The 12,806-nt window shown below is 31.8% G+C and overlaps 1 protein-coding gene across 1 annotated transcript; it reads right to left on the bottom strand.

Annotated features, from left to right (window-relative positions):
- Nucleotides 1-3,962: 3,962 nt before the first annotated feature.
- LOC138333116 (solute carrier family 22 member 6-A-like) lies at nucleotides 3,963-11,603 on the bottom strand. The gene is made up of 8 exons (XM_069281246.1): nucleotides 11,454-11,603; nucleotides 10,019-10,221; nucleotides 9,099-9,413; nucleotides 8,726-8,860; nucleotides 7,893-7,978; nucleotides 7,442-7,559; nucleotides 6,922-6,994; nucleotides 3,963-5,851 (listed from the first exon to the last, which is right to left on the bottom strand). The coding sequence occupies exons 1-8, from the start codon at nucleotides 11,481-11,483 to the stop codon at nucleotides 5,657-5,659; spliced, it is 1,155 nt and encodes a 384-aa protein (XP_069137347.1). The 5' UTR covers nucleotides 11,484-11,603; the 3' UTR covers nucleotides 3,963-5,656.
- Between the last annotated feature and the right edge of the window lie 1,203 nt (nucleotides 11,604-12,806).

Here is a 12,806-nt window from a genome sequence, read left to right as displayed (position 1 = left end):
TCTACAAATATACAGGATTCTAATGCATTAAACTTACTGTAGGAAGAAGCTGAGAAGTTTGCATATTTATTAACCAGAACGCTTACTAGTAAGTGATAAAGACGATATACATACGAAATCTGATAACGAGGATCTGGGTCCGGTTGATAATTGTTTGATATTTACCTTAATTACATGATTGATTTTCAGTTCTCAGTTGCAAAAAATATTTATCATATCTTCACAAAATCAGCTAGTAAGTAAAGAATGGGGTTCTTAATAATCTTGATATGTTAATGTCACTACACAGTGATTAGCCGAATCACCTTTTGAACAACTGGACCCTGGAGATTAAGTGATCGTGTTAACTATTAAGGATATGTGCACTTAAGACATCGCCTAAATCAGAACCAGAGGGAATCCAATAATCGGAATACTAATAACAATTTGTTGAGGAAATATTTCATTTAAGTGTCGCATACATTTTAGATCATATATTTACATATTTTTTATAGCCACATGTAGGTAAAATATGCCCAGGGCTGATGAAACACTTATAACATAGACCTATGAAATACATTAGGTTTAGTTGTGGGAAAGTGCAATTATAGTGTTTGTGAACGCTCCCCCTAGCGACAGGTTGCACGACCCCAAGCAATCTACTAATCTCAAATTAGTATTATATATAAGAGTATATCATTTGTAAAAATAGGTAAAATTTCGAAAACAATGTATTAATTACTGCATATATATAGAAATATGGTAGTGATATTCTTTTTTTAAACTTTCAAACTGTAAATATAACATTAACTCAAATGAGATTTGATACTTCCCTAAAAGTCACCAGAAAATGTAAAGAAGTACACAAGAATTAACTCATAAAAGCAGTACTTTTTGACGAATTATGCACTACAAATGTACCTCCATTGTTATTTTTTATATTTCTTTTTTATTTTCAAAAACGTTTCATAGCAACGTTATATGACATTATATTAAACATATACAATATAGAAAGTGTCATAAACATTCATCCACACATTCACTCTTATTTTTTTTAAAGAAAGCATTGCCTATTTTTATAAAAGATAGGGAAAAATGACAGATGAGAAAAGGAAAAGAAGAAGTGCAGGGAGGAGAAGAAAATGATGGAGGACATTTGAGAAGAAAGATATATAGAGGTAGGGCTTGGGAGAAGGAGGGTTAATTTTATACATAGTAACTTGCTAAATGGCAAGAAATAAATTATAATATCCAATGCCATGTATGAAAATAGGCACAAAAAAACTACATAGCTGAACATATACACACAAAGTAGCAATTTCAATGAACAATGTTAAAGAGTCAAGGTTAAGACAAGATTTACAAGTTTTATCCATTTTTTTCAATCATTATTAAATCAAGTTTTATAAATGTAGTGTTACATGAAATATTCATTATACATTTTTATCCCATTCCGAGGAATGTAGAGTGCAGGAGGAAAGTTAGCAGCAAATACAAAACATGCCTTCATACCAATGTTAACGCATTTTAATTGGTTTCTATTCCTATGATTCGCCGTCATCATTGATGATTGATGTCTTACCTTTTCGTAAGGCCATATTTCGTCCAACAGGAAGCAAATAAAACCTCCAATCAGTTTCAGGTCCAGCTTCACATTACAAATGTAATGATATTGCATCAATAGTTCATTCTTTGAGTTATATGCGTCTACATGAATCTTAATTTTAAAAGACAATATTAGTAGAGTACCATTTGTGTTTAGAATGTATTTTAGTTAATTTAAGCACGTCAGCGAAATGAAACATCAATATAAACACTATATATTAAAGTGCACTTCAATCAAAGTGATATCGCATAGCATAATGTCTTATCTGAATTGATTGGAAGCCAGCGAAAAAAAGTCGACTATAGATATACACAAACAAAGAAATTACCCAAGCCATGTTTGCTATTAGACACCAACGTGTTTTTAAGACCAGACATTCTGTGGATAAGATCCATTCTTCACATAAAGGACTACTAAAGCAATCCAATCCGAGCATTAGAACTATATTCTGAATCGCTTATAAAAGAACATTTTAATTTGTTTTAACATTAATGTATAGTAAGGGGAATTTTAGTAACCATTAAATGAATAATAATAATAATTGTTGTAATGAAAATAATTATTGTTGTAATGGGGCAAACAATAACGACACACAAGCACACCATATGTCTGACCGTGTCACTTTGGCTCTGATCATAAATGATGTTATATCAACATCTGCGTTGTCACGCGTGGTGGTATATCTGTGTTCATATTGTCATCATAAAGGTAAGTGATAGACTGTAGTCTATTTCATGTGTAATTCAGCTTATCTGTTTGTAGAATGGAGAGTTTGAAATCAACTTGATTTCAAATCAATTTTGTAGCTCTAGACTTTCGTTGACAAAAAAGGTCTATTTTCTTTTAACAGTAATTAATTATATTTGTCATCATCATACAAAATTAGTTTTATTCACAAAATGATATCTCACAAAACAAAATTCTCCACAATATCTAAAACTTATAAGAAATATCAAAATTTCATGACGAGTATAGCCCCGGATATAGATTCATATGGAACTAACCTAATTGTGGTCAAATCATTATATTTCTTGGTATATTCTTTTAAAAATAGTATTAACATGCTGGCATTTTATGAAAGTTTCCTTTTTTATTCAAGTAAATATTCGCTGCTTATCCAACTTTTAATATTATTTAATAAAGTTTATTATTTTCAAAACCTAAAGATATCAAATCCAACTAGATTTAAAATTTTGTATATAATTTATATAATCGTTGAAATTAAGTTCTTTACCATAAAAAGGTGTTTTTATTACTTCAATTATACAATCGCTATCACTAAAATTCATTTAGCAAATTATTGCATCGGTTTATCAGAAAACTCATTACGGTTTTTGTATACGTATCTGCCTTTCATTTTTAAAACTCCAAGTTTATTAGTTCATGACGGGTTTCAAGGTACCAAATTATAAGCTAACATATATCTGTTTTGCATTTAACACACACACATTGTAATTTGTACCAGTTTATTTCGGAAATCCTAACGGTTTTTAATTGGTAATCGTAAATTCATATCCAGGTCAAATTTTAGAGGTATTAAAATTTAAACTAACCCCGCGTCTTAATTTATCTTGTGTCACAAATATTAGCCTACAATTTAGAATTAGATTTTATAGGCCTATTCGTGTGACGGAATTAAAACTTTTCAGTATGATTGGCAAAATATACCAAAAATACCAGAGATGTAAGATGAAAATTTCTACATGTAAGTACAGTACTACATGTACATGTACGAGTCATACATTACATGTGTGTGTATCTCCAAACTTAAACTGCATACAGGGTAGATGTATAGATCATAAGTTTGCTGATCTTCCCGAATTCATATTGTCGATTATGAAAACTAAGCCGGGTACTAATTAATAAAAGAAAAATAACACCAACGATAATTTGATCAATCTTAGAATATTATAACTCTTTATGTTGACATATCATCGGTCCTCGCTGAAACATGTATACATATGGAGGCCCCGTCCATCTTCGGCACAAACACCAAATTGTAACATCGTAACCCACGTGCCCTTCAAGTCATATTTGGCCCCGCCCAACTTGTAACCACGAACCATCCAATAAGAAAACGTTTGGATTCTCGAATCCACGGAGTACTTGTCTTTGATCATGTACTATATGGATACTAATTGTATTACAGTTTCGGCGTTCACACATAGGGTTCAACGGCAGTAATAATATAGAATTAATAAAGATATTGAAAGAAGTGGCAATAAGACAAATGCAGATTGATGAACGAGTTAATCCAGCAAATTTGAATTATTTCAGGTGTAATGTTATTTACATGCGAGTATATAAGCCGTTCGTAGCAGGCCCCTTGGAAGAAACAAGCCATATTTCTTTAAAACAACAACAATACATATTCTGTTCTGGTATTTATTTTTATTTGTTAACTGAACGTTTTATACTAATACATAAAACGATAGATAAACAATTGATGGTTTCTCATGGATTGGGTTTTATTGGGTTTTATTAGTTTAACGTCCTATTAACATTTAAGGACGTGCTATATAAAGCTTTTATGAAAATCATACTTTTTTATCAATTTGTAAATATGTATTTACCTTATCTCGATTTTATTTACTTATCTATTTATTGTTTATGTATTTAATTGTCCTTATTTATTTTATTTTATCTTTTTTATTTCCTGTATGAGTTATATGTATTTTTAACTATTTTTCCTGTACATTGTACGAGATATGCCCCCCGGTAAGCTACAAATATATACTAGGCTCATGGTTCTAAATTCTATATTCATTATTCAAAGTTCTAAGTATATATATATTACAGAATATGAAATGATTTTTGTGATATGGATAATTGTTACTACTCTGTTACAAATTTTCTTTTATGAGATTATCTATAAATCTTGCTTTGAAAGCTTTATACCATGTAAATGAAACATATATAAATGTACATAAATACACCTAAATAATGTATATTGGGCAAATTGAATATATCATTCTACAGTATTTTTTCCCTTTGTTTTATGCCTTTTCTATCAATGTCTTTATATATATACATATATTTTTAATATTTGATTTGACATGTTTATTAACATGAAGTAACTCCATTTTAACTGATTAAAAAAACACGATATTATCCACTTAGCTTGTGTAACCCTGATGCTACATGATTATTTGCTGACATTGGGTTTTGATCCCATCAATATTGCCTATGTATTGTGCATATGGACTGTTTGGCTAGTTTTCAAATATAACTTTTAGTATAACAATCCACATAAAATGCCTTAATTGGTTACTAAATAAATAAAAAATATATATATATATAAATTAAATTTTGACATTAAGGAGTTACTTCCCTCCTTTTTTGCCACTTATCCTTACTTCTTGCCACTTGTCACCTTAAGGAGAATACTTAGATAGGCATTGCCTGCTGTCTAATCCTCTTGACTGTAAATAATATGTCAATAAAATTTGTTGAAATTGAAATTAAAGGACGTGCCATGTCTATGGTGGAGGAACTTGGGATTCGAATCCCGATCTAGAGGTGGACGGCTTATGGTAATATGTCGAGCCAGCGTCGTATAATAAACAAACAAAAATCTAGCATTACAAATAAATTGAAAAAAAGAAACAATATGTACACAATGAAACACGCTTCAGATATACCATACCAAAAGTACAGCGGAGTACTATACTGAAGATCGTTATTTATCTGAATGCGAATGTTCTTGGATAATTCCATAGTTTAAGACACATATTTATATGATATATCTGCCCTTGCGAGTAAATATTATTTAAGACGTCATCATGTTGTTAGCACTGTACGTTCGAATGGTCCATATTTCCCGGTTTCATCAACTTATTCACGAGATTTAATTTCACAGTACACCATTTTATCTAAATGCAATATACACACCAAAGAATAACGCTTTTAATGGTGTTAAAGTAATCGCTTGATAATGAAATCCCGAACGAAGGTACAATATTGAAGCCATCATTTCGCTGATGTCAAAATGTATAGAACTTGCAGATTTGAGTAAAATTGTGAAGAAATCGAAAATAAGTCACTCGCAAAATGTACACACTATACAGCAAATCATCCGGATTCATAGTTGTTGTCTTTCTCCTTCTGTTTTTCAGTTCTATTGTGGACTTTGTACCACTCCTCTAGATCCTCCACAAGGGTCGGAAGTTCATGACCTTTTGTCTCCGGAAGTTGTGGGAGTATCAGAATAATTAGAAGACACAGACAACCAAAAATGGCACCAGGTGCCCATCTCACCTGTTCTGCCTGAAAGATAAGAAATTTATCATAGGGAATGTTATTAATTTCACATGCAAACTATTTTTGAGATAAGTATTTTCTGATTATTCAGTTAAACATGGTTATAACAAACCTCTGAAAAACAGTGCAATCACTTTGTAATAAGCATAGTACGTTTATACGTATTCTGCATTTGCATATTACAGAGCCATCTGCCCTTGTGGGTAGGTAGTGATTGTGACGCCATGTTTTTGCGAGCGTAACGTCATACTTTATGGAGAAAACGGCATGAGTTGCGCTCACAAAATTATGGCTTAACAATCGATTCCTATCCGCAAGGTAGCTAACTATGTAAAATGGAAAGACGGAATTACATAACTTTGACGAGAATGAAAATTACTACGTTCTATTCATAAATTTGTTATCAGTGTGTTTTACTGTAATAAAAAAAATACAACTCCCCCATGTACAAAATTGGTAATGCAGTTGTCAAATTGCATTTAGCATATTATAATTCTTGCTTGAAACGAGCGTTTTCATTGGCTCAAGACATATGTTAAAATGACATCAGCATTTGAAATGTCTTGTCTCACTGGATGGTTCAACGGTGTAGAGATTTTCAGAGTAAATATCCTAGCTACAAGATGTAATTATTTTGCTTGATTGGAATAATTAGATAGTCTAGTTAACTTGAACATATTTTTGTTGTAAAAGTTATGATAATATATAAGACAACAATCAGAGTGTACTATAGTCATAAACCGATATTTGTTCAGAGTACATTGTGACTTTCTTTTTGTGTTAAAGCTCTAAGACACAAAAACATGTTCAATTCCATGATTAAGAATTAATAAGTTGTTTACTGTAAACTAAAACTCCTTCACGTGCGATTTACTATCGACAATTTCACGAGCCAATTAGATTTACGAAAATTTATCTCGCGAAAGAATATCTACATTATTTATTTTGTAAGCGATTTCCATTTAGTTTTTTAAATCTCCGAATGCCGACTTCTAATCTTCGTGAACTTGTTTTGAAATGGAAATCGCGAAATTTAATAGCCGCGAAAGAAATTTGGTTTACAGTATATTGATTACCAGAGGACCAGCAAACGGCGCCAACATGCCGCCTACCCGTCCAGCTGCAGATGACAGTCCTATTCCAATTGTTCTGTAAAAGAAACAGTGTTATCCAATCATTTCGTTTCAATTGTTAATGCTTGTGTGAAGGCTTATCAAGTTCTAGACTGGTCCCCAGTCTCTTGAATATTAAAAGCATCACTTAAATTTGGCTTAATAATTAATGTCTCTGCGACATGTTTCATACTAGTTTGGGTGGTTGACCTAGCTAGACTAAGTATTATAATTCTGCTTAGAATATCAATGAATTAGGTTCTGTGGTCAGTCTAATCGATTGCTAACAAGATACAAATATACATTTTAATACAGTCATAAACATTTAAACAAATTGCAAAATCGTAATTTGAGTAGAAAATGATTATAATTTTAGTATTAGAGTTAGACTTTTTAGAAAAGGAACAATTTAATTGTTTAAGCATTATTCAAAAAAAAAAAAAAAAAAAAAAGTCTGGTTTTTGTCGTTCGTCTTGATCGATACCTGAGATTTGTTGGGTAAATTTCCGGTGTGTAAAGAAATAAGCAACTAAATGAGCCGGTTATCCCAAGCTTTCCGAGGAAGAAAAACAACATGAGAGCTTCATTGGCCCCTCGTAAATCTACAAAGTAAATTTTAAAGTCATTAATTCTACCATCTTATTTTGTCATTATCATTTTTACGGTCATCACACTTGAAAACATCCAAGAAAAAACTAGTATTTAATTTCAAAATTATAGCAATAGTTTTAATACATTACATGTACATTAATTATTAAATTATATTTTGTACAAATTGCAAGTACCTTATATTCTAGTAATTATAAACTGGTTTTGTGGATGATAGTTCAAAGCAATAAAGCAGAAATACTCCTTTGGACCACCGCAGTTCGAATTCTTCCTTACGCATGATATTTGTATGTACACGTGTCCCTTGGTTATGTAGACTTTATTACCTGAGAAATAATTAGCTACCGTCCCGGCAATTAGGGAGACAGCTGCTATAGTGTGAAAAAGTATACAGAACCGTTTTCGTCCTATTCTGCAAAACACGGGTTAGATAAAAAAAAAATGAATTTTAATATATTTTCATTAATTTCACTTATGCTAAGATTCAGTTGATAATTGGTTTGTTTTGCTCATCAAAAAGGCCAACAGTCTTTTCTAATCTGTTTTTACTATTTGATATTGTAAAACATATACTTGATCAGAACATGTCCACTCCTGTCGGCCAGACCTACAGTCATGGGACATAAGTATTCGTCACTGTTGTTATATTACTATATATTCTTTGCATTTTTTACTTTTTTTAATTTGAATTTTCCTGATTTCATTTATTGATGGATTTCCACCAAATTTGGTATACTTATAGAGAATTGTCTACACTTTCAGTAAATAATATTCAAATAATCAAAATTGTTCGATGCTTCATTTTCAAAATATCATTATTTTGGTGCACCGTTGAATTTTTATGACATCATTTCCTTCTTTGTTCTTACCAAAATGGCAACGAAAAAGTTTGCCTTTCTAATAAAAACGTCGTTTTCTCAAAAAGTAGGAAACGGATAATTATGTGAATATTATGAACTGAGAATGTAGACAAGTTTCTATAAGTAAGCCAAATTTGGTTGAAATCCATCAATAGATGAGATCAGGAAAATTCAAAGAAAAAAAGGTAAAAATACATAAACATGACCTTTGGATTACAATATTTTCTGTTACACTAGCTAAATCTTTCCCATGTTAAGATGACATAGAAACTAGTTCATGATTGTAAGTGAATTCATACCGATTCATCAATGAATATTCAAACAAGACGACAGGGTACTCGGCGACGGTCAGTAAAAAGAAGCTGAGGTATCTATCCACAGGCAGTGAGGCCGAAGACAGGATCAGGCCATAATAGACAAGGCTGTCAACAGTCCTGTAAATAATCAAACTACTTAAAGTACTCTTTTCGTACATATAATCAAAGTACTGATATTAATCAATATAACGTATATATATATAACCAAATTACTGAAATTACTGTTTCGAATATGTAATCAAAATGTTTAAAATACTCTATCGTCAATATAATCTAAAGATGGCAATATCATTATCTTGAAATTAGAAATTGGGAAAACAAATTGCCGTAACTATATGTATATATATATACCTACCAAACAGTTATCATAATAGTAGTTATGATAGCTATCCGACGTCTTTTAAACAACGTAAAGAGAGTATATTTCGGTGGAATGTTATCTCTTTGGTAGCTACTGTGAATCGGCTCTTCCGGCAACCTCTTGGTTTCTTCTTCGCTAGCGTTACTGTCGTAATTTTTGGTATTTAATCCGGTAGCTAATATCTCTTCCACTACGTCAAGAATACCTTTTTCGTCGATTTTGTTCATTTTTGCAGCTTTTCTTAGGATTCTCTTTGCTTCGTTGGTTCTGCCATTTGCAAGAAGCCATCGTACGGATTCGTCATAAATCCTAATACATAATAATGAAATATTTATTCTAGCGTGATACATGTAATTTTATTTAATAAATCATGTTATTATTCTATCATTTCTGTACGAGTTTTGAAGAATTTTGTTCATATATGTACGGTTGTAGGATAAATTCAAGATTACGATGTACAAATGAAAGTTACAAACCGCACATTTGGCGTTTTTTGTTTTTGATGTCGTAAAAATGTATGTATATATTTCTGTAATCATATTTTTTATAATTCTATAATTAGATTATTATTTTTGTTTAGTTCTATAAGTCATGCATGTACCATAGTGTTGTTTTGTAGAGTGAATACGTAAGACAAAGCCTGTTATCATGTGTCAAATGTAGTATGTTTCTATTATATGCATATTAAAATCTACGGGAAAACGATGTCAAAATAATTGCAAAAATATCGAATCTACAAAGTATTTGCTATGTAATAGGAAATTTCGGAAAAAGATAATTTAAAGAACAAAGTATATAGATTAGAATTTTTTTTCATTTTTAATATAAATACTTAAGAACAACACTACAAATATAAGCACATACAGTGTTACTTTGATCCGACAAATCATAAATAATGCAACTGAATTACGTACCAATATCCAAAAATGCTATATGTCGATATTAGAGTAAAAATGAGGTACAGATAGCGCCAAGAAAGCTCTTTGAGAAAGTATACGATTGGGGTAATGAGAAGAGAAGCGGTTGTCCACCAGCCTAGGGCTGATAACTCTGTCAAATATCTTGCTTCCGCCGGAAATAGTTCCAACATTAGCGCAGGGCGAGCCATAGCGAGTCCCTGAAAAAATGTAGTTATAAGTAACATGTTTGTCACCTGTACACTGGATAGGGCGTTGTTTAGTTCAAACATATGTTATTGTAAATAAATCACAAACGGATTTGGCATCACTTATTGCAACTTGTATTAAACACCATTTCCACAATATGGTATAGATATGGCAAGAATTTATATAAAAAACATTTGCATGTTATGTTTTAAATGCCTAAATCTACATTGTGATACCTCTCTGTGTCAAATAATTATCATAAAGGACAATGTTTTGATCAACAATAAGCATTTTTAATCGAATTTATGTAGGATGGTATAAAATACAAGTACATGTCATTGAAAGCAGCACTTACATCATACAGTTGTTTAGCCCTCTAAAATTTAAGATATTGACCGATTTTACAAAACCAAATGTCGCATGCATAGATAAAAGCGTGTAAAGGAATAATTCAATTTCTAATTCGGAAAAAAATAGATAAAACTTATTACTATAGCAGTATTGGATTTTAAAACACATCATGCTTTGGTATATTTTGGGCTGTTTTGCTAAACTGTGTGAAGACATTTAGCTGTAGCAAGTTTGGTTAAAAGCTTGATTATGCTAGTGTAGGATTCTTAAGAAAATAAAAAGAAGTTTTGTTCATTGAAAGATTAGCAAACCTTCCCTCACACAGTCCCTGTATACTAGCAACCGGTCGCTAGAATATTAGTATTAGGCATCACTAGTATTTGGCTTGAAATTTGTATCATGTCTATTTCTTGAGACTGGTCAAAATCCGGATGGCTTTTGGAAGTTGATACCCATTTGGTACACTATCAAACTAGGGAGAGGAGAGACAATCTATTACTATGATTCTGCTGATCAATAATGTTTCTGGTGGCAAGTCTAATAAACATGAAACGCTGAAAAAGATTCCTCGTGATGTCTGATCTCTCAATATATTGTTCAAAATAGACCAAGTACGTTAAAATCTAAATTAGATATGTTTTTTAAACCTGAAATACGTCAGTGATATTAAAGGCATATGCTAATCTTTTATGTGGAAGTGCGCTTAAAACAGAATTAACAAAGCACCGATTCTATCCATTGCTATTGTAATTCTTGTATAATTTCGTTCTTTTACGATTGCATTTGCTAGTGGTATACGCGCATAGAAATATCGTGCAAAAATGGTCGTATACGTTTTCATAACGGCTTATAGATATATATATGGAGTCGAGAATACGTTGCATTAACAAACCTGTTGGAAAAATCCAATTATAAATCGCATGATGGCGAAGCCGGTAAAAGTAGGTAAGAAACTTCCTCCTAATCCTGCTAAGAGTAGTCCAATGTTCGACAGGACCAGTATAGGTTTCCTACCGAAACTGTCGGAGCATTGAGGCAGAATGGCAGCTCCTATCACCTGGCCAATTATCAGTAGAGTCTGTGATAATTCTGCTCTTTCGCCCCCATCGCACACAAGATTGTACTAGTAAATTGAAATGAAAGATCCGCACCTTCAGGAGTTTTTATCAAAAGTAGTAATGCTAATGCACTTCATTTAAATGTAACTATAATTAACTAATTTATGTAAACGTTATGAAGTTGTTTCTTTTCGCAAACTTTCCGTGCATATTCATATTGATTTCAAAACGCATTTTGTTTATGTAATGAATATTTGAAGCAATCAACATTACGGTATAAAGCTAATATTGGATTTAATATATGCGCATTACATCTGTCACAAACGTTCTATCATTCTTTAGATCTTATATACATGCATAGGTGTATTACCTCTATCATGAACGTTCACTCATGCTCTAGATTTTATACATTCGCGTCTCACCTCTTTCGTAAACTTTCGATCCTTCTCTAGATTGTAAATACGCATATTACCTCTGTCACAAACGTTCTATCCTTCTCTAGATCGTAGGTATACCCGGCTGGACATGGTGACAACGACAGATGAGTGGTGTTGGTGCCGTTAAAGGCTAAGTCCACCGAACAGTCGTGGTAGGTAATATCTACACTAGTAAAGTTTCCATATTGTCCTTTGTACGGTGAAGTATGCTCGGAAGTTAAATTTGCACATTGATATGGAGGACGGTATCCTACAAAAATAATCTAATTTGATCTTTTTGTTAGTGGTCCTGATGGCCCGTTTGTAATCTTTCTGACATTACATTTTTTCTATTCCAAATAAAATGAAATTATATAATTTTTTTCTTTACGACTCACTCATCGAATGCCTTGTCTCTCTCAGTATTAATAGAATTTACGGTGCCATATCATATGGTGAAAACGCAATGAATATAAGAGCCAAAGTGATTGTGAATTGTAGTAGTTAATTTAATGGCACATAGAAAATTTAAAGATTTACAACTAAACCCCCACATGGAATAACATGTAAATATATTTACAACTATCTTTATTTCTCTGGTTGCCTACACTTTCATTTTCTTCCAACAACGTGAGCTCAAATTCCTCCCTCAAAAAGTATAGAAAATACATTATTAATAGTAAAAAGAACGAAAGGCCATTGACCATAAATGTTAGATAAAATTTAAAAAAAAAACTCAGATTAAAAGCACACATGTTCTAGTGTTGCCAT

The sequence above is a fragment of the Argopecten irradians genome, chromosome 10 (genome assembly GCF_041381155.1).
Source record: "Argopecten irradians isolate NY chromosome 10, Ai_NY, whole genome shotgun sequence".
Lineage (NCBI taxonomy): Eukaryota > Metazoa > Mollusca > Bivalvia > Pectinida > Pectinidae > Argopecten > Argopecten irradians.
Note: the sequence above shows the minus strand (reverse complement) of the source record. Positions and strands in the feature narration are given on the sequence as shown.